The sequence below is a fragment of the Salvia splendens genome, chromosome 2 (genome assembly GCF_004379255.2).
Source record: "Salvia splendens isolate huo1 chromosome 2, SspV2, whole genome shotgun sequence".
Classification (NCBI taxonomy): Eukaryota; Viridiplantae; Streptophyta; class Magnoliopsida; order Lamiales; family Lamiaceae; genus Salvia; species Salvia splendens.
In genome coordinates, this window is record NC_056033.1 from 7,235,036 (window position 1) to 7,257,748 (window position 22,713).

Consider the following 22,713-nt stretch of genomic DNA (forward strand, 5'->3'; position numbering starts at 1 on the left):
TATAAATAAATATAATATACTAATAAATACACATATTTTAACATATTTGATTGTTAAATAACTCTAAAATAGATAAATTAGCTATATTACGAAGTTGCCTCTCAAAATATGAACTAAACACAGAGCCCAAAGGTACGTTTAATAGATTTAATTCGATATGACAGGGAGAGAGAGAGAGAGGGAAATCAAGACTGAGATAAGAATCTGATTACCTTCTACATATGTTGTTAAGTAACACAGGGTAAGATTTTTATATTGATTATTAAAGTTTGATTAGTAAATCTTATTTAATCATTGAGACTTGAGAGGCCAAAACAGACAAAAATGAATATCAATTATTTGAATAGTAGTATAATTGATTTGGGAGTAGAAGAAGACGCTCTACGCTGAGGGTATGAATGGAATGTTGTCACTCCGGTCACAGTACTGGTAATTTCACTCTCCGAATTTGATTTGCACATATGTTTTGTTTATAGCGCTGCATTGATGTGTCGTGAGTTGTGCAATTGGAGGTTTGTGACGTTTGTTGAAATTGATTCTGTTTAATGAGCTCAAGGATGGATGATATCATGATTGGGTTTCCATTGTTTTTAATTCGATGTAATATGGTCTATACGAAATAGTAAATGCTTGTATCTCTGGGAATCCGTGTTAATCTGGGGCCGGTTTGCTTGGAATTTAAATAATTCAAAATCAATGGGATGATAGTATTCCTAGTGGAGTTTCAGCTGGGGAAGGGGCTAGACACTCTGCAGCAAAGTTCAATGGTGATAGTGTAGTAGAAGTAGACACTGAATGCTACTAATATAAATATAAATAGAAATAGATCTGATCATGGTAGATTTGAACACTTCTTAGCATGAGAAGGGTGACCAAACTAATTGCCTTCGTGCATTTGCAGCTTCAAAAATCAAACTAATACAAAGAGTAGCCGAAACCTCGTTCGTGTGCAGAACAGAAGTGTTCATTATTTTATGAAAAGTTGAAAACAAGTAGGGGCAATATTTGTGAATCTGTGATAGGAGTTGTGGCCAAGGTAGTAGTTCTTAGCTATGGCTTTTTGGTACACATGATGCCTTCAATAACTAGAATTCCAGAATATTATCGGTTTAAATTTTGAAATTTAGAAGGAAAAAACATTCTGTTTTGAGTAGTTAGCACTTAAATATGTCCAGAGAGTTCAGACAATAAAGGTGAATATAATTTTAGGAGCCTTTTACTTTTTTTGTGTGCAAACTCTTATAGCACCCCATTCTATGTTTGCAGCTGGAGAGCGGAGATGATGAGCAAGAAGCAAACAGCCCAAGGCAACGCTCATTATCTAGAAGGTAGATGATAACGTTCTGTGGTAAGTAGCATCAACTGGCAGCAGAAGTTTTCCAACTCTGAATTTTATTTTTAACTTTGATTTGCCTCTTACAATGCTTTGGATTTTACTTCAACTTAGATATGGTACTTGTCCATTTCTTCGGTTCACTTTTCTTCCTGGGAACTGGCTTACTCGTTAAGATCTATTACTGGTGTAATGCGCTCGTTTCTAGGTTTAATTATACGAGAAGTTTCACATATCATGCTTACTTCGAACTTGTAGGTTGTTGATTTTACGTGCAGGTAATAAGGATAGAAAGAGTGGTATTTTCTAGGTATGCAGTATGCACTTTCATCTTTATATTCTTGAATCTTTTGTGGATGAAAATTTGATAGCCCTTTCATCTTTGAGTCTTATAGCTGATGAGAATCGAAAGCAAATCTTATTTTGGAAGGAGCCTTGATCCTGGCCATGTGCAGTGTTTTCCATGTTTGCCTTTATTGAATTTACACTGAAAGTTTGTGAAGAATTGATTCTCTTACATGCTTGTTTCTTTCATATCTTTGTTACATGTGCACCACCTCTTTTTTATATTTAGTTAAATAGTTTATTTAGTTTTTAAGTGTTTGAACCTTTGTCTGTTGCTTCATCAGCAACCATCCATTTTCTGAACTGCATAAATAGTCCGAAAATGAATATGTATGTATAGTCTCAAAGAATTTTTATACTATGCAAATTTAGTATCCTAAACTCACATTTTTTGTACATGAGGCTAGTTTTCAGTTCAAAATGTCTCCCAATACATGAAGGGTGCTTTTGAACTTTCAACCAAGTACTACTAAATAGGATATTTTTTGGGATTTTCCATCCAAATACTAAATATGATACGTACTTATTTCATATTGATGTTGTAAAATAAAAAAATATTCCCTCCATCCCAAAAAAATAAGAACATTTGAGATGACACGAGAATTAATGTATAATTGGTAAAGCAAGAGGGGTGAAAAGAAATGTACCTCCTCCGTCCCAAGATATTAGACTCGTATATCACTTTGGAGTGTCCCAACATACTTGAGTCATTTCTATTATGGTAAAAATTTAGTTTATTACCAGCCCCACTTATACCACTAAATAACACTTCATAAATTCTTGTGCCAAAAGAAATGAGTCTATTATCTTGGGACGAAGTTAAAATAGTATTAGTGGATATTGAGATCCATATTATTATTTAGTGTTTAATAATATGTCATAGTGATATAAGTTGTAAATAAATTGATGTATATGGGTAATGAGCTTAGGAGAACTTTTTATAAATGGAAATGAAATTTTTTATGTGATGGGCGAAAAAATAAAGTATTTTTATTTTTTTAGGATGGATAAAAAAGGAAAGTCTTGAATTAGATAGTATTATAAAAATTATTTTTATTCGATGAATTGGCTTTTTTCTTTTACTATTTTGTCCTTTTATTTTTTGGATCGGGTTGAATTTTGTATAGTTGAATGAAAGATATCGAGCAATTATTTATTACTCCCTCCGTCCCAAGTTACTTGAATCGTATTTCATTTCGGGTTGTCCCAAGTTACTTGAGTCATTTCTCTTTTTGGCTAAAAACAAAACATTTAATCACACTTACTTTATTCTTTTTTTCACTTTATCCTCTCTCCTCTCTCTTACTTAGTTACTTTATTATTTCTTCTATTTTATTTAACTCACTAAACACAACTTTCTTAAATCTCGTGCCAGAAAGAAACGCCTCAAGTAACGTGGGACGGAGGGAGTATTTGACATCGTTCTTTAGTCTATTTATACTTATGAATTTTGGAGATATCGATGGCATCTTCCATGAATATTCATTGTACCTTTTTCCCTACATTAATTGGATTTGAAAGTTTGGAAATTTTGTTCTCTCTTTCTAAAATAAGAGTATATATTATCTATCCTAATCTAAAGTTCAAGTTTGATGAAAAGACTTTGATATTTTTTGAGGGAAAATAAAAAGATGAAGTGTCTTTTATCTAAAAATATTTTTTGAAGGCAAAAACAATTAGACAAATAATGGTCCAATAAAATGCTAAAACACATTAAATAGTGCACTACCATTAATTTTTTTTATAATTAAGTTAATAAATTTATATATTAATTAGTCTTATATTTGAGTTAAAATTGGAATTGTGCTGGAGAGTTTAGTTTGTCTTCCAGTTATTTAAGTTAAAATTGAGATTTAATCATTTATTGCAATACTTTTTTCCGAATTAATTCACGAGCTAAACGAACAAATATGTAATGTTTACAATTTTCATCCTATATTTACTCAATTAAAGTTTTTAATTATTATATAATAATTTGCCTCTAATTAATTAAAAAATACTACTAAGTTTATAGATTAAACTACGGAATAAGATGAAATTATATATATTTCAAATTAAATCTAACTTACAAAGTTTGTACTTCTTAACATAAAGAGTAGTGTAAATTGTCACATTATTCAAAACAAACAAGATGCATAAAATATTATCATTGTTTTAAGTGATAATTTACTTTTCATACGTATATGTGGCGGGAGGTAAGAAATTTATTTCTTTACAGTATAAAAAATTCATTTAGTCTTTGGTCATGTATATCAAGTTATGCTATGTTCTGAAATTAAACAAAAGAAATAAATAGGCAACTAAAATGTGATTATTGGGCAATACGAAGTTTTAAATTTTTATGATTTACATTATTCATATATTTAATGTGGGTATGTTTAATATTCCATATATGTTTTTCAATTTTTTTCAAAATTAAGCTATTAAATTTTTATATTCATTTACCTTTTATTTGGATTAATGACGTGCATAACACTGTCAATAAACATCTTTACTCACACATATTTTCTTTATTTTATATCTTATTATAATTAACTCATATTCTTTGATCATTAGTCATACATCTTCTTTTTGTCATTAATTTTATTATTTTTACTCCACTTATATTATAAATTAGAATTGCATACTTGTTTCATTCATTAGGGAATAGTAAATTCTTCATTTAGAGTAAGATAAGATAAGTACATTTCTATTTTTTTAAATCTTCACATTGCTTTTTTGAATTCTTATTTTCTATATATTTATTATATTTTGAATTCATTACGTGAAACTCTTATGTCCCGTGCATAGCTCGGGTGTAAATACTAGTTGTATTTAATATTAAAGTAAAATCATATGCATAAAAATCACCACCGGAACAAAAATGTCTATGTATATATAAGTATAATTATAATTGAAAGTTTCATGTAGAAATTGCCAACCTTTCTTTTTTATAATAATGTTAATGCTTCTTTTATGTTGATTTCTTTCACAAATAATATTAATAGTTTTTTATGATATAGTACTAAATAAAAGTTTGATGGTCAAAATTGAGTTCTGATTAATGCAGGAAAACGAGTTTTTATTTTCACACTCTTCATTAATAATTAAAATTTATACTCCAACAACGAAAGTCATCACCAAAACAATGGATTTTCATCATGTGTCCGTTGTTACGACTTAGACCATCCACAACCGTGCTCTTGCCAGTGGCACGGTTGTGAGCTCGGCCCCACTTTTTCTGTCTGCTCTCTGGCAAGAGCACAACACCCACAGCTGTGCTCTTCCGCAAGGACGAGCACAATTAATTTAAAATTCAATTAAACAAAAACATTTCAATAATACTAAAATTCATTAAAACAACCTAAATAATATTACAAATGACAAATAAAATAAAAGCGACATAATAAGAATTCAACACGTGCGGACAATGTGTTGACAATTCGCATGAACAAGCGCTTTGACATGCGAAAACGGCGCCTGAAGTAATCTGCCAGAAACCGCGGCTGGTCGGCAAAGTAGTCGGCAACGAGCCTTTCGTGGGCTCCCTCCCGGTCACGATGGATGTAGCGGCGATTTGATCTGGTTCGTTGAGGAGGAGGAGCGGGGGTATTCGCCGCGACGTATGCTTCGTAAGCGGCACGATGTTGTTCGTAGTATTCTTGTTCTTCGCGCTCCGCTTCCGCCATAATATGGGTAAAATCCATTTGAGGTTTTGAGTGAGGGATGAATGTGTTGATAGTTTGTATGAGAATTATGAATGAGAGATGAATGAGAGATGATTTGATGTGATAAATGGATGATGAATGTGTGTATTCATAGATGATTTTGAGGGAAAAAAATTAAAAAAAATCAGAAAAAACGGGAAAAAACGGCCATATTTATGGGATTTGGAAAATATTTTTTTATATTTTTTTTATAATTTTATATAATTAAAAATCAAATTTTAAAATAAAAAAATAATAATTCAAGGTAACGGCTATGCCGTTGCCCAATCGTAAGCCGCCACGTCGCCTACTCGCTGACACGGCGCGAGCGCAACGGCGGCGGTATGCGTCCTCGCCGCTGGCACGGACGGACGCGGGGCCGCCGTCCACCGTTGTGGATGCTCTTACAAGTAAAGGTGACACAATTTTGGACACGTTATTTCAGGGCACTTTTTTGTTTTAAGTTGTTTTGAAATGGTATAAGACGCGTCGTATACTAAAAATATGAACACAAGAAAATGTAGAAATTAATACAAATATTATTTGTAACACGCCATAGACTAGACTACTACTTAGATATGAATTAGAAATTCTATGCATTGACTCCAAGACTTTAAGAAAACCGCCCAATTCTTGACTTATCATCTCATAATATTTTTTATTTTGATTCTTTGAAGCACATCATATCAAGTCTCGTTGCATTTAAAACCATAATTACCTGCCAGATATTTATCTATTTCATCAGGCAACTTTCAAGGGAATACACAACTTCCTCTTTTTTTTTAATATTCGTATTACTTTGAAAATAAATTCTAACAAACAAAATATTTGACCAAATTTGACGATCAGAACTTGGAATTCTTCAATTGGCCCACGTGGTATATTGCGTGTCTATTTATCTTTTCATTAATATATTAACAAAATTATTTAATACTCTAATTCCTATTTAATGAATGTACACATCTCAAGTCTCAACATTAATACATGAATAAATTAATATATATATATAGGTGGCGTTCGATTGTCATGACTAACATCATGAGACTATTCATCTAAGATTAAGTTGTGTGATTACTTTAATTGGAGAGAGAAGGCTATGACTAATTATCATTAGACTATCCATCTAGGATTAAGTTGTGTGGTTCAATCTTATAAACCAAACATGATACATATTTAATCATGAGATTTAATCTTGACAACCGAATACCGATATAGTAAATAAAAATAGTCATGTTTACGAAATTCAATTTACATTTTAGTATATTCCTTTTATATGCTCCATACAATAACAATAGTGTAATATGGTGCATAAATTATATTTCCAATTTATGTTCTACACTATAAAATCAAAGCCATAGTATCTTCGGTTATTTTCATTAAAGTAGCATTTGACATAAGATAAAATATTCTTTACATCTAAATACTTGAAAATTTTGATAAGATTTATCTTCTCTATATAAAAAGACATTGGAAAATACTGGTAACTTGGTCAGCTCAATTCGGCCCACCTATTATTAGTAATTAATTGACTACTAATAAAAAACTATAGTATTAATTAGAAGTAATTAATGCACTCTCCTTCAAATAAAAAATTACTACTACTATTGTGAAAAATAACTGATGAAATTCCCCATTACAAGTACAAACGAGGTCCATTTGCTATGAAAGCCTAATGAGAATTTCATATACTACTTGAATCCTTTAGCAAATCAGATTCTGCAAAGAAAATCATACAAGAAAAACACATTGAAAGTTCGTCGGAATCTTTAATGCCTCAATTCCGGCAGGCTGCATAGAGCCTTGCCCCATCCTCCGCCGTCCGCTGCTGGAATTCTATTCGTTTTCACTGAATTTCAATCTGGGGTTTCTGTTTCTAGCTTGTTGGGCCTCTTTTCTTGAATCTTGAATATCCCTTTTGGGGTAAAGATCGAACTTTTATTCGAATATTTGATCTGGGGAGGCGGAAAGAATCATGGAGGATAGCAGGTTGTGCCAGTGGAGCGTAATTCGATCTATATTGGCTATTGTTCAATGGTGGGGTTTCAATGTCACTGTTATCATCATGAACAAATGGATCTTTCAGGTTGGTGTTTAGATACGCTGCATGAAATTTCTTGAGGTTACATGCATTACTTTGCTGGATTAGTTTTTGTTTAAGTTTTGCTCTGTAACTGTATCATACTAGGTAATAGTTTATGTCCACTTTTCCAAAATTTGGAATTTATTGATACTATCTACTTTAAAATTGTGATTACTGGTTATGTGATTAGCTTTCCTAGGCTTGAAAAGAGGTCACTCCAAATGGTGGTTAATTGGTAAAACTCTAGACCTGTGATGCAAATCAAACTCAGTATGTTGTGTTTTTGGCATCTTGAATAATGTATACCAATTGCAATGCTTCCCTTTTTTATTATTACTATGAAATATCTTTGTTTGCTCCTTGCAACTTGAAACGTTTGTGACACATCAATCAATGTTTATGAGTTCTACAGACGGACAATTGCGTCTAAGTTGGATTGTTTGACCTGGTTGATTGAAGGATATTTACATATCTATATATTGGAGTTTCAAATATACACATGTGTTCTATTCCTAATTTCCTATACATATGTGGTTCCATCGCTTGAGCGTGTAATAGGTAGGTGGTTTTTCTAGGCACTTCCATTGCAATTTGTTTCAATGTTACTAACATATATGTAGATTGTGTGAGTGTGTGGGCGCTTCTCAAATAAATGATTATCGTGCTGTAATCAGCATATATAATATTTGTTCGAATCAATGAGGATGACTTTTTCAGCAGTCTAGTTACATGTCGTATTCATTACAATATATGTATGTTTATCTAGTTTGATTGTGTGTATAATGAGATATTGATTGATGTGTCAATCTGCTAAATCTTAGAGTAAGTTAATTGTCTCATATTTTATGGCTTACAAATACCTTCCTTTTTCCTTGCAGAAGCTGGACTTCAAGTTTCCATTAACTGTATCGTGCATTCATTTTATTTCTTCGGCAATTGGCGCATATTTGGTAATTAAAGTGCTAAAACTTAAGCCTCTTATTCAAGTTGATCCCGAAGATTGCTGGAGGAGAATTTTTCCCATGTCGTGTATATTTTGCATAAACATAGTTTTGGGAAATGTGAGCCTTCGGTATATTCCTGTTTCCTTCATGCAAACGATCAAGTCTTTCACCCCTGCCACCACAGGTGAGCGTTGAATGAAATTACAATCTGAATATGTCTAGAACTGTTAGCCAGAAGCCTATCTTGAAAAACTGAGATAACACATAGTACAAAGGATATGTGAACAATTTGGCGTGACATTTCTGAGAACATGCTGAATTTCCTTTTTGGCTTTTGAACAGTCATCTTGCAGTGGCTAATCTGGAAAAAGTACTTTGACTGGCGAATTTGGGCCTCTCTGGTTCCGATTGTTGGAGGGATTCTGCTCTCGTCAGTCACGGAGCTGAGTTTTAACATGCTAGGATTTTTTGCTGCTTTATTTGGTTGCGTTGCTACGTCTACAAAAACCATTCTTGCTGAGTCTTTATTGCATGGGTACAAATTTGACAGGTAACGGTCATCCTCCTCCTTCTTCTTCACCTCTACATGTCCATCTTAAAATGTTAACTGGCCAAGAATAACAGCATAGGAATAGCATTATTCGTGATTTATTCTTCCGCGACATACATTTTGCTCTGTAAAACTAGATATGCAATCTACTGTCCTTCTGATAATGCTGAATAAAGAAGAAAAAATGTGTTAGTTTTCACTCTCGTTATACCAGATAAAATATCTTTGCACAATGGATACTGCAAAACTCAGACCGTAGTTATTATTAATATTCAGAAATAATATAAATTCATCCATGATCAACATACTCAAATGGAATGGACTGACTATAGTTGTAATTCCATGCATGATTCTTTTAAGTGATTAATTGTCTTTTTGTTTCGTAACCAATTAAAAGTCATGACAGGTTGATTTTAGCAAATATCCAAGTTTAAATTTGACTCAAAATGATATTTTCTCGATCAGTTTCTTTAGGTTTTCTACTCTTGTTATAGAAGGGTATTCATTTCCAATCAGTGCATCATATGCCTTCCAAGAAACATCATAGACGTTATTTTGGTTCATTGTGTTCTGCTGGATTAAGAGATTCATTGTTATTTACGTTTTTGTCACTGCCGTTGATACCTTTGTGTAGGGCTTGCTAGTTTAGCTTATCACTGACATTAGTTCATTTTGTTCCCTTACTTTTGATTCTTAGGTGATGTTCCCTTACTTTTGATTCTTCTTGATGGGCATTATCACTGACATTAGTTCATTTTTTCGTCTTGCTTTGAGAACTTCCATTTCCTTCGATTTTACTGATTAATTACTTGATTATTTTTGAGCCCGTTGCAGCATAAACACAGTATACTACATGGCTCCTTTTGCAACTATGATCTTGGCTGTGCCAGCCATGGTGCTTGAAGGGCCAGGGGTTACGGAGTGGCTTCTCATGTGCCCCTCTCTCTTTTCGTCCCTCTTCATCATTTTTGGATCTGGAGTGACGGCCTTTTGCCTCAATTTCTCGATTTTTTATGTCATTCACTCCACGACTGCTGTGACCTTCAACGTTGCAGGAAACCTTAAGGTGTGTGCCTATCTCACTCTCTAGACTCTCGCTAACACTGGAGAATGCCACAATCTCGAAATGTATTAAATGTGTGTATCTTGCTACAGATCGAAAAAATGGAGTTATTCTCGCAATAGGATCAAAGATTATGAATTTTTATTTTTTAGCAATAACTCTAATATTCTTGAAATCTGATTTCCCTTCTCAATACAATTAGGTTGCAGTTGCGTTTACATGCTCCTGGCTCATCTTCCAGAATCCAATCTCTGTCATGAACGCCTTCGGATGTGGGGTGACACTCGTCGGGTGCACCTTCTACGGGTACGTGAGGCAGAGGCTCGCAAACCAAGCCCCTGGAGCACCAGCCGCCCCTCGTACTCCACGAAGCAAAGCAGAGTTGCTCCCATTGGTAAGCGACAAACTGGACGACAAAGTATAACACTTGCTCATACCTCCTATTTTAACCGATCATATATAGATACTACAGCCTTATTTATTTTAACCAATGCTGATTGATGAATTTTACTCTCGTACGAAAAAGGCTAATGTAAGAAAACCACAATTCTAATAGCACGCATGTTTTTGGTAATGAGAAGAGTCTATTTGTGTTTTTGTTTTTTGCAAATGCTCACCGTGAGCATAGTTTGATGAATTTTTGTAGGGTGGGCTGAAGCCCCCACCAACATGTAGTAGGATTAGAGAGATAAGTAGAAGTGTTTTTACAAGATTATTTGCTAGTGAATACTAATACTAATGCTAATATAATAAAAGAGGAGATTAAGAGTGATTAATTTAGAGGTAGTCTAAGCCAAGAGCCAAAAGTTCTTGTGCCATCTGGTGCTGATGAGATAGCCACTGACTCCACTGCTCTGCTTCTTGACTCCAATTGTTAGGCATTCCAAACTGTTGATGCATTTCTCCACAAATTCATCTGCACTGCTCCTCACAAACAGGCTGCACATAACACACATTTTGCATTAAATCATCATCAATTCATCAACATTTTCATCCTTGTCTCTCTTGTTTCTCTCTCATATGTCATTATACATACCAGTTGAGGAATGGGGAGGAGTGCTTGTGTCCTAATACAAGAACAGAGACCTCAAGTTTCTTCACTTGGCTCATCACTGTGTCCATCTTTGGTCCTTGAATGGCCAGTGCTTCTACTTCCACCTGCAACACCATCAATACTTACATCTCATTCACACATTTACAATCCATAAATCAAATAAATGAACAAAAGTGCAAATTACTTGAATAAACATGATTTTTGGTACATGTTTTAAATTGATGAAGTTACTTGATAAGTGTGATGAGAAAAATGATAAAACTCACTCATGTAATTTTCAGATATCACACTCAATACAATTTCACCCAAATTGAAAAAATATTGAGAAAATATTAAAATTTGTGATTTTTACTACTAATTTTCAAAGTTGACAGATCAGAATTTGACCAAATTTCATGGGTTTTTCCGGCAATTTGCTCTTAATAAAAGTATACTCCTAGGAACAGAGCATCCACACTTAACTGATGTATGATTCACTAAAAAACATAATTGGCTCCTAAAAAACACTCAAGAAAACACATACAGATAGCACACATACAGAGAGAAAAATGCACACTAAATCAAGAAGCTAAAACCAGAAGAGAGGCAAATGAAGAACACACAGAATGAAAGTGAACAGCAAGTGAAGAATCAAAAAGGGGGAGTTCCAAAAGGTGACCTCAGGCTTGCAAGCCTTGCAAAGGGAGGCAAGGGAGGAAACAAGGTAGGAAGAGGAGGCAGTGTCAGAAGAGGAAGAAACAATGTGGAGAAGAGTGAGAATATCAGACTTGTTAGTGACATGAGTGAGAGCCCACATCATTGCATGCTTTGAATGGGAGGACTGATCCACCACCACCATCACTCTCTTCTTCATTATCATCTCACCCCCATACATACCCTCCATCCCCTTCCCCCACCCCCATCTCTTTGATGCTGATTTCCACCCTTCCTTGCTGCTCAGCTGCCTCAGAAATGAATCTGACCTCCCCATCTCTCAACTACTTTCTTCAACTGTGTGTGTTTGTGTGTGTGTCAAATGTCAATGCATGAAGCAAAACTATGCTCTCACAGTGTGTGTGTGTGTTTGTTTGGTGGAGGGGAGAAAGGGACTATGGGGAGAAGAGATGGGAGTGATGGTGTGATTGAAAGTGTTATGTTATGGTTTGTTTTGTAGTAGTAGGTTTTATTTATGTATAAATATATATATTAAGGTCACAGAAATCTATGGCAGCTTGTGGGCTCACACTATGTGGCAGGAAAATGGTAAATAATTCAATGAAGAGGTCAGGTTTTTGGTAGATTATTTTATTGCTAACTTTAATGGCAAATTTCATTTCCTTGTAAATTTTTGTTTTTTTGGTGAATTACCAGTTGTAGTGTACTATTGTCTATTGGCTGGATTGCAGATCAATGGGATTTTTTTTTAAATTTTATTTTATAGCATCTCTTTAAACAATTTACTACCTCCGTCCCACGTTAAGTTTCACATTTTGCTATTTTGATCGTCCCATAATAAGAGTTATATTTCAATTTTACCATTTATAGACCCCATATTCCAACAACCAATTCTACTAACATTTTATTATAAAACTAATATATATATAAGTGGGTCATGGTCCACTAACTTATTCAACTCATTTTTTTATATTTTTTAAAACTCGCGCCAACACTAAATGTGACACTTAATATGAACTTAAAACTCGCGCCAACACTAAATGTGACACCTAATATGAAACGAATGTAGTATTTTTTAAATATGCAGAGATCTCAGATGCTGGGTATATAGTATGATACGTAGTACGTTATTCTGGATCAGTATGAAAAAATGTATATATTTTAGTATATTATATCCGAATCTTATGTCTAGATCTTTTACTACATAATAATTTAATGCTACAACTCATTTCCCATTTCTAAGTTACTTCCTAATTTTCTAGTGCTTAGGTACAATCTATGAAATTTGTTAATGATTTGAAATATGAATATAATCCTATTAAATAATTGATATTGAGAATAAAAAGGTGGCAATTTTTGGTTTGCCAATATTTGGCTTATCATCGTTTCCATTTACGGTATTTCTTTCTGTCCATTTTTACTGTAGCAATTGAATGCCAATTTTACAACTGGTCTAATAAATTCAACTTTCATATATTGGACAAAACTTTTAGCCATCTCCAAAACTTTCTGGTCCAGTACTTGAGTTGGGGTAAAAATAGGCTACAAATTTATTTATAAAATATACTATCAATCTTCCTAATTTATATACAATTATTAATGGAGTTCGTATTATCTAAAAATAATAAGAAAAGAGTTGGTAACATCAAAAGGATATTGACATACATAAGTTATTTTTTTTGTAAATAAGAAAGAGTTATTAATTGTTTAAAAAAAACTCAACTATATTATTCCTCGTCATTAAAAATTTATATGCATTAGGTAAAAGTCAATGCTGAGTGTTAAAGTATGAGTATTTAATACTCCATACTCCTATATTAATGAGAGCAAAAAATAAAACAAACCGGGAAATAAAAAAATTAAATTATGAGTCGTTTTTATTTTTACCCAATGTGAAAAGGGTATCATTGTACTTTTGAAGCAAAGTCATTCAGCCAAATTATTGCTCCCGTTTAATTCGCCGGATTCGCTGTCCCTTTCTTCTAACCTTATTTACTATCCTGCCCTTCAATATATTTTTTTCATTTATTTATATCTTCCTCACTTTTTTGAGTTCAAGATTTATTACTACCATTTTAATCCCGAGCTAATGTCGTAATTAAAATGTAGTATTGAGAAGATTTATTTATATACTGTACTACTATTAACAAGAAACTATGATAGAGATAATGTATTCTATAGTATATGAGTACGTGTGATGGGAGAATTATGTTTCTAATAACAAGAAACAACATAGTATTATATAGATAGATAAGTAAAATAAAATGAAAAACATAGCAAAAAACAAGATTTGAGTTTGCAGCATAGTGATGTGTGCTTTTGTGATTGAACACATAGTCAAAGTTGATTATGTTGGTAAACTAAAAAACCAATTCTTCAATATTAAGGTCTCAAATGAACCCCACATTATTTAATTTAATATCGAGTTAATAATTATAGTCCCACTAAACTGTGGCAGTTTACATTTCCTTGGGAATTTCATTTGCTGAAGCCAGAAATTGGGAGGCTGAAACATTATAATATAGGAGTAATATATTTTCCGATTATAATTGTGGCCTAAACTTTCAAATTTCTGAATCTTATCGTTGAGTCACATGTAAAGACGAATTAGTGTTCCAGCACAGACTTCCATGCACCCAATAATAACAATCATTTTATTACTAATAGTACATTGTACTTTATACAAAAATATTTTGTAATTTGAATTTTGACTCCATGTTATTATAGTCTCAAACTATATGGATATTGTCCAATAGACAAAGGATGTTCATTAACGAGGATTGAGTAGTCATAATATTAAAATCTATTTTCTCGCATACCACAAAATTTGATTATTAAAAGTAATAAGCAGTAGTATATCAGTTTCATGTTAAATATACTTGCTCATTTCACAACCAATAGGCATGTTTTTTCATTTTTGGTATTCTATATAAATTAATCCTTAGTAAATTTCTATGTAAAACTCATTTTTTACTAATAATATTTTAATAGTTATTTTTACCCCTTTACTAATTTTACTTAAAATCTGTGTTATTCATTACCGAGACTATTGTTGGTGAACGATAAAGTATTTCAAATTTGACATTATGAGCAACATCATGATGTTGCCCTTATCATATCATGTTGTTATTGTATTTTTTTTCCCAAAAATGCACAACTCGTTTGATATCCCACCCCTTGGAAACATTCGTTAGCATGAAATTAAGCTACTTACTCAAAAAGATGTACATTCATAAAGGGAGGTGATTAATATTCTATACAAGTTAAAACTCGACATCTCATCCAAAATGTAGAGAAAAATTAACCCCTATTTACTCAGGGTTATATTAATCAAAGGAAATATCATTAGTAAGTTCCAGCTTCGCTTTCCACAGCCTCATATTCATTCCCATTTGACAAACTTCCCCTCAGCACCACAGGCATTCATTCCTCAGCTAATTCCGGTGCTTCAATGTTGCAGTCAATACCTGTGTTGTGGCTATGAAGGAAGGCTCTCTCCTCTTCAGGCACATCAGTGTTGTCGAGACAAACCCCAATTTGAGAAGGTTCGCCATCAACAGCCTCAACATTGATGTCTTCCTTGCTCAACAGGGGACCGGGCAAGGTAGCACCTGATTCCACAATAACATTTTTGCCACTATCATGGATTTCTGCATCCTGAGATGCATCTTCGTTTGATGCAGACGCTTCCCCTCCGGTGTCATCACCTTGCTTCTCTCGAGCGCAATGGACTCCATAGCTGCATATTCCATGATAGCATTTTTGTCGCTATCATGGATTTCAGCAGCGTGCGATGCATCTTCGTTTGATGCAGCAGCTTCACCTCCGGTGTCATCACCTTGCTTCTCTTGAGCAGCAGTGGACTCCATAGCTGCTGATTCCATGATAGCATCTTTGTCACTCTCATCGATTTTAGCATCCTGAGATGCATCTTCGTTTGATGCAGCAGCTTCACCTCCAGTGTCATCTCCTTGCTTCTCTCGAGCAGCAGCTTCAGCATGGTTGTTTGAATCAGATGCAGTGTTTTCTTTGACGCCATCATCATGCTCAGGGGGTTTGATTTCAACGCATCCAATGGCTACAATTACAGAACAAAATCTATTGGAAATTGTGCTAAAACATACACCAGATATGCACAGACATGCACTCGTATGCACAAGCAGAAAAGGATCAATACCTGCAGAGTCATTTTCTGCTCTAACGGACTGTTGGCCTGATACAGGTTTCTGCAACATGTCCACCCCAGGGAACGCGATCATGCTCATATAATTCATTTCTTGCCTCATTGATTCTTCAAGGGGAAGAAAGCCAAATACTTTTGTCCATGTCTCGTTAAGTTCAGATATAGCGGGTATTACCAGTTTCTCAACACCAAGAGTGGACAGAATCTGATAAGAGATTATACATGATTATAGCAAAACATATATCAGAAATATATATTTTCATAGCAGACCAACAAGAAAAGCAGAGATCAACTTCGCACACAAGAATACAAAATGATAGATGAAAAATTACCTTATGGAAACACTGGTGGATTGGGATACATCCATAGCAATAGAAATTTGAAGCAAAAAAACAGCAATATATATTCCGGACAACTTTTAAAGAAATTACAAGATTTTGTTATATATCCCAGAATATGTATAAAAAACAAACCGCTATTGAAACTTACCCACAAAAAGGAAATAATGAGGGAATGAGGGAGCTTTCGATATTTTAACTACATCATATAATGGATTACATGAGATAAAACCCACATCTTCTAAACAAAGAAAGCATACCTTTTCAACTGCACATAAGAGCCGGCTGCACATTCCTTGACGCCGGTACATGAATCGAGTTCCAATAAAAGGCATCTCTGCTAATTGTTTCCCATGGATTCTTGTTTTCAGCAATAACATAATGGAATTTGTCAGTATAACAATATGTTAAGGAGGTGTTTGATTTGCAAGATTGTATCCCGAGATTAAATATGTAGAGTGTTTGGTTCATAAGATTCAATACCACAACTCAATCCTAGATGGATAATCATGGGACAATTAGTCATAGCTAACCCCCTATGACTAAAATAATCTCACAACTCAATCCTAGATTATAACTTGGTATTATTTCATCTTCAAAACCGAACACCACCTAAGGATATAAAACAGTCAAACAGGTACTAGAAAATTAAAAATATAAATTTTAAAAATTAAATCTGACAATTTAAAGAAAATAGAATGTGCATCAGAGGAATAATTTAAAACAGGTATGCAGTTATCATTGACACGAAATTAAAGGAACGATTCCTTTTTTAACTTAGGTCCTCATCATTTTACCTTGATTATCCTTATACCATAGCAGCTTTAGAAAACTATAAAGGTGAACATAACATCAAATTGACAAACAAGATAAATCCATGCTAATTGGCGAAAGACATTAAACACTCAGAAAATCTCGGAAGAAACTGCAGATGAAAGAAAACAGATTATTTCTGAAATTGCAATTTCTTCACGTAATAATCTCATTGGCTTTGCTGGAACAATCTTGGATAGCATAAATATCACAAGGCTAACTCCTTCATGAATTGGTCTGTTAATAGTTAATACTAGACTCACTGTTTCACAAGGTATACATAAAGTACTATCAAACATAAACACATATAAGGTAAAGAAAACAAGCAAGTCCATACAGAATATAGTAGCAACTCAAAATAACTACCTTATTGATGCTGCCGCGACCAGTTCACCACCCTTCTCTAGGACGAAGGTATAAAATCCATCATAATTCAACCGCCTAATATTGGACCTACGGAAAATAGAATACAGCCTGAAGAATGAAATATCCAGTTTATCTAAAATCTAATTAAAATAGTTCAGTGTCTGCTTTCATCATTAACTGGAACAAGAAAAAAACTGCAAATTAGATATGATATACCAAAGAATGTTCACATGTTATGGTGAATGCCAAGAGACAGACTCTTACAGCAAAGGAAAGGCTAAAACTATCCTCACAAGTCAAAATGCATGGGCTTTAATGTATACTCTTGTTTCATGCATAATTTAGTTAAAATTTATACCCTTCATTCAAACAATACATCATAAGGCACTAAAAATCTGATTAGCTCCTCTCTTTTTGTGTCTTGTTCTTTTTTATATACTTTCAATGTAAGCTCTTTTTGTTTTAATTGCTACAAGCTCCTTTTTTTTGTTTCAATGTAAACTCCTTTCATTATAAGGTCAAGATTATATTGTTTATGTGAAAGTGAAGAAAGCTCAGGAAGTGGGTTTCCATCAAATTACCATCTATACATGTATTCCTAAGTAAAGGCCTAGATACTCCCCCGTCCACCAAAAATGCCCCATTTGGTTTCAGCACAGGTTTTAAGAAATTGTTTGAGTGTGTCACGAGTGAATAGTGTTAGTGGAAGACAGGGTCCCACCTTTTTAGTTGTTATTATAAGTTGGGTGTTAGATAACTTACCGGTGGACACTCCTTATTGCAATCATGCAATGTGGGACATTTATTGGTGGACGAAGGGAGTACAAGATAGCATAGAAGAAGCAAGTAGGTAGGAAAAGCTTACCCGCAGCTGTAGACAACGCTATGAACCATATTGGTTCCACTTCGCTCATCTATGATAGGTTCAAAACATTCGTCCATAACAAAGAAAGCAATAGCTAACTTGGAATTGCTTTCTATCTTCAAGGAATTACCAAAAAGTGATGCATCATCATTAATAACACGATGCTGAAGAATAGTATAGGAAAATTCGTCTCCCATTTCATGTGTAACACCAAGAAAATCCTGTAACCGATCCAAGATCTGTATAGGAACATTGCTAGATAGATTAGTGCCAAACTATTAAATGTATCATAAACTATTATATTCACTATTTTTTATGACCCCATTTTAATTGGGAGTTTTGGAACTGTGACGATTCAAGCGGGAAAACAAAACAAATATCTGATGTGAGGTGCATGTTTCCTGAGTGAGTTTTTACAAATGAAATCCACTTGATGGAAATTTATTTTGACTGTGGGGAAGTCCATAAAACCAAAAGGCAAAAGGCCTATGCATTTTAAAGAATATAAATGCTTGATAGTGTATAAAAGGCATTGACCTGGAGATAGAACCAATAAAAGGGTCTCCTAAGTGCTAAGTCACGTAAATAGTAACCAAACATGTTTAGTATCCTTTTGATGTATTGCACATAGAAATTACCAGTGAGACACATGCACTACGTAAAGGAATGTCAGCATTCCCAGATGTACCCTGAGAAGCAGCAATCCGTGTGGGGTAAATATTCTTGGAATTAATATTATAAGGTAAATATTCACTGAATGTCAAAAGCAGAAAGTAATAAAATTGCGAAAGCAAGCGGTAAATACCATTAAGCATTGTTTCCCACAAAAGGAATTACTTGCATCATTAAAATCTTCAGCAATTGTCTCGTTGGTGCAATGCAAGTGAACTACAGAAAGTTAGAAGTTGCAAATACTAAATTCAGAAATAAGGTACATAAGTTTTGACCAAGTAATAACAAGTTCAGAAACCATTTGGCAACATGAAGGCATGTATTAAGCTTACATTTTTCCTCGCATAAACGGCATGCCAACAATTCAGAAGATAAATTCTGTTCATCATCACTGGTTGCGGTACTTACACACGCAGTTCCACAAAACTTGCATGAACAGTAAACACAGTACCAATCTCCAGAAGGAATCTGTAGAAACTGAACTTATGAGTGCTAGGCCACTTGAATCAGGAAACAAAAAGGTCATAATATCCAATAAAGGGTGAAATTAAAGAGAAACCCCATTTCAAAGTTTGTTGTTAGAGTAGCTATATTAAAATAAATATCACAGCCAATTCATCATTTCAATACAAATGAATGATACAGTAACTAGCAAGAATGGAGACGATTTACATTATTTAACAATCATGTGATGTTTACGATTATAAGGAAATATACTAGGAGTGTAACAAACTCAACAATGTTAGAGAGTACAATCATGTAGAAGCACACTTAAAAAAAACATGTAGAAGCACATACAAAATCAAGTTTGGTTGGCCATGCAAATATTGTAAACTGCATTTATTAGTTGAGGGCAAAGAACAGGGACATTGGGAAAACAACAGCTGAGAAGAGGGTGCCATGCATTCATACTTCAATATGCAGACAGCTGTTATGGAAAGTCGATGGACAACTATCGCAGCAGATCAAGTCACCACCATCGCCACACACATTACATCTGTGACTGTCATCATTTGGATCATCCCCTTCCATATCCACACAAACAAATCCAATCTTATCAGTTTCCACATGTTTTCCCCATGAATCTAGTAAGCATTGAAGAAGAGAGTTCTCTGAATCCAAATATACATTCCGAAATGATTCTCCAGGTGTCTTTTCAGCATGAGACTCAAAGCCCCGTATTGTATGAGTTATATTACAGCAATCACAACAGATTCCATCCATCGTGATCTTCCCTTTGATTAGCATTCTTTTACTCTTTCCTCTCTTATACTCCACCTTCCCGCCAAGAGGAACAGTTCCGTAATCAATCATCCATGCAAGCAAAGTGCGTTTTCCTTCATATAACTCATAATCATCAGAATCAGATCCATTCCTAGGTTTACGAGCCTGCAAAGTCCGTCTTGATTTAATCTTCCCATCTGATTATGACTCCTTCTTAGCAAGCTCTATTGATAGTCCTTCCTGTGGCATTCATCATTTTTTTGTTACCTTTTTTCTTGCCTGGCTCAGTCATTCTGAACAGTATCCTAAGTGTCTCTTCTGGGATAGGAGTAAATGCCAAAACATCAGTATCATCTGCAGTTCCCTTATCAATCTTCTCCTCAAGCTTTTTGTAAGCCTTTGTCACTGACCAGTGAGTTCTTCCATCCCGGTCAACATAGACTGCATCATGGTAGTCTCTGGTAAGTCTCTGCCTGTATTCAACAGACCATCCAGCCTTCTGAAGCATAGCAACTATTTGATCTCTAATTAATTGCTTTTGATACCGTAACCCTGTTTCCTTACCTTCATCACCTTCTTTTGTCACTTTTTTCTTTTTCTGCTGCACAAAACCATTCCCCATATTACTCATACCAATCTTTATCCTCTTTGACTGAATCCTAACTCCAGGTTCTTTATGGTCTCTACCTCTCTTGACAATTTTCTTCTTGACTTCCAACCCTACATCCTCATTCTCAACCTTTAGAGACCTTTTACCCTTTTGCGCACCACTTGGCCTTCCTCTACCTCTACCCTTCCCGTTCCCGGTATTACTATTACCAACCTTCTCCTGTTGCAAATGCTTCTTATCGAATGAGGAGCCCAGACATTCACTTTCTACTTTCGGAGGCCTCCCGCGCCTAGCCATCTCTGGATTATCTGAAGGCAAAGCACCTTTTACACCTTTCTCTTTGGGGAATCTCCCTGTCCCAAGCCTCTTCTTCTGCTTACTTAACGAGGAAACCTCATCTCTACCCTCTGTTTTAGAAGGTCTGCCCCGTCTACCCGTCTTTTTACCATTTTTCTTCACAACTGTCACCTTTCTTTTATCCACACACGCCATCTCCGGCACTTGTGTTCTCTCCTTGTCCTCCATCTTAACTATTTCCATCTTAATCACTTGTTTTTCACCATCGCTCATGGCAACTGTTCTTGACCTCAAAACCCAACCATTTTTCGGTAGACCATCAGCCACCTTATGATCCGGATTACTCTTATCACTCATTTTCCTTTTCCTCTCAACTGGCGGCTCTTTGTTCAGATCAATCAGTTCATCTTCACCTTCTCCGCTCATTTCTCCAACCTCAATCGACATTTTTCACGATTTCCTGCCAGCGGAAAACACAAACACACCCGAACCAAAAAAACAAAGCACTTTAACCATCAGACAATTGGACCAAACATGTACAGCCAAAACACCGAAAATCGATAAATACAACGATAATCTTACCAATGGCGCAGCTGAAGTGTGCGGAGAGAAATGTAGCCGAAGCGATACGTACAGATTAGCTGTGACTATATGATGTAGCTTCTGTAGAGTGAGAGAAATGGAGAGAGGGTTTAGTATTTTCAAAAATGTGAAATTGGGGAATTTGGGGGATTTTAATTTATAGGGGTCTGTGAGGATACTTTCCCTCCATTATTGTTTCTTTCCTCCATTTAAAATATGGGTAATTTGCCTCCAAAATCCTAAATATTCGTCAAATTTTGGTTTTGTGTGTCAATCATAAATTATCAAATTATTGATTTTGTTCTTTTACTATATTGTTTTGTTCTGATTTTACAATTAATTAAATTTTCGCTGACTTAGTTTGATAACTTACTTACGTGACTTTATTGAATGATTTTACTAAAGTAAATAGTAGTACTAATTTTTGTTGAATTATGATTTATATTAAGCTATGTTAACATCAATAATTTGATTAGTTTTCAAACAAATTCTTTGATGATTTACAAGCAGATTTAAAAACTGATATATAAAATTATAATTTGATGAAAATTTAAAATTTAAAGGAAAATATTTTTAATATTTTTTAAATAAATTCAGAAATATTGTTTTCTTGCATGTCAGCCTATTTCAACGGTTTAAAAGTTTAAATAGAAGTTGTGAAGAAAGTAGTTGATCACATGCTTGAAAGACTAAAAAAAGTTGATATATTGAAGTATTATCTACAAATGATTGAGAATAATATAAATCACGACGTATTTAGTTATGTTTTCTACAATGTTATTTAATGAAGCTGAAAAAAGAAAATTAAACAGTATATTAAAAACCGAACCCATAAAATTAAAAAGTTGCTCATAATACATTCCAAGTAATATAGTTATACTAATAAATACTCCATTGAGAAAAAAGGTTAAATCAATTTGTCAAAATACTAAGTACTAATAATCTTTTGAAATCGAAATATGAAATCAAGATATTTCATTTTATTCAGTTGTCCCACTTATGTATGAAATAACGTATTTTGATGATGCTTGAAACAGTGTTTATATTTCTTAAA

General features: G+C 34.1%; 4 protein-coding genes and 1 long non-coding RNA gene across 11 annotated transcripts; 2 read left to right on the plus strand and 3 right to left on the minus strand.

The window, feature by feature from the left end:
- The first annotated feature begins 115 nt into the window (after positions 1 to 115).
- On the plus strand, positions 116 to 2,059 carry LOC121762758. Of its 4 annotated transcripts, XR_006042281.1 has the most exons (4): positions 116 to 241; positions 348 to 429; positions 902 to 1,036; positions 1,267 to 2,059. It is a non-coding gene; the product is annotated as an uncharacterized LOC121762758 (long non-coding RNA). The 4 variants fall into 4 exon arrangements; XR_006042279.1 differs by lacking the exon at positions 902 to 1,036; XR_006042280.1 differs by lacking the exon at positions 902 to 1,036 and having other exon boundaries at positions 146 to 241; positions 351 to 429.
- Positions 2,060 to 6,904: 4,845 nt separating this feature from the next.
- LOC121786278 (UDP-galactose transporter 1-like) lies at positions 6,905 to 10,556 on the plus strand. The gene is made up of 5 exons (XM_042184882.1): positions 6,905 to 7,447; positions 8,323 to 8,572; positions 8,731 to 8,938; positions 9,773 to 10,004; positions 10,204 to 10,556. The coding sequence occupies exons 1-5, from the start codon at positions 7,337 to 7,339 to the stop codon at positions 10,423 to 10,425; spliced, it is 1,023 nt and encodes a 340-aa protein (XP_042040816.1). The 5' UTR covers positions 6,905 to 7,336; the 3' UTR covers positions 10,426 to 10,556.
- An 88-nt stretch (positions 10,557 to 10,644) lies between these two features.
- Positions 10,645 to 12,271, minus strand: LOC121786287. The gene is made up of 3 exons (XM_042184895.1): positions 11,714 to 12,271; positions 11,038 to 11,159; positions 10,645 to 10,940 (listed from the first exon to the last, which is right to left on the minus strand). Exons 1-3 carry the CDS (start codon positions 12,023 to 12,025, stop codon positions 10,790 to 10,792), a joined length of 585 nt encoding a protein of 194 aa, XP_042040829.1. The 5' UTR covers positions 12,026 to 12,271; the 3' UTR covers positions 10,645 to 10,789.
- A 2,648-nt stretch (positions 12,272 to 14,919) lies between these two features.
- LOC121786296 (increased DNA methylation 1-like) lies at positions 14,920 to 20,260 on the minus strand. 4 transcript variants are annotated; one of them, XM_042184913.1, is made up of 9 exons: positions 19,859 to 20,260; positions 19,279 to 19,414; positions 19,080 to 19,162; positions 18,913 to 18,963; positions 18,275 to 18,513; positions 17,410 to 17,496; positions 16,491 to 16,590; positions 15,887 to 16,097; positions 14,920 to 15,787 (listed from the first exon to the last, which is right to left on the minus strand). In XM_042184913.1, the coding sequence occupies exons 1-9, from the start codon at positions 20,258 to 20,260 to the stop codon at positions 15,294 to 15,296; spliced, it is 1,803 nt and encodes a 600-aa protein (XP_042040847.1). In that variant the 3' UTR covers positions 14,920 to 15,293. The 4 variants fall into 4 exon arrangements, with proteins under 4 accessions (XP_042040847.1, XP_042040841.1, XP_042040863.1 ...); XM_042184907.1 differs by having other exon boundaries at positions 18,913 to 18,978; XM_042184929.1 differs by having other exon boundaries at positions 18,913 to 18,978; positions 19,745 to 19,991.
- Positions 20,261 to 20,384: 124 nt separating this feature from the next.
- LOC121786323 lies at positions 20,385 to 21,773 on the minus strand. The gene is made up of 2 exons (XM_042184940.1): positions 21,660 to 21,773; positions 20,385 to 21,537 (listed from the first exon to the last, which is right to left on the minus strand). The coding sequence occupies exon 2, from the start codon at positions 21,522 to 21,524 to the stop codon at positions 20,385 to 20,387; it is 1,140 nt and encodes a 379-aa protein (XP_042040874.1). The 5' UTR covers positions 21,525 to 21,537; positions 21,660 to 21,773.
- Positions 21,774 to 22,713: the final 940 nt, after the last annotated feature.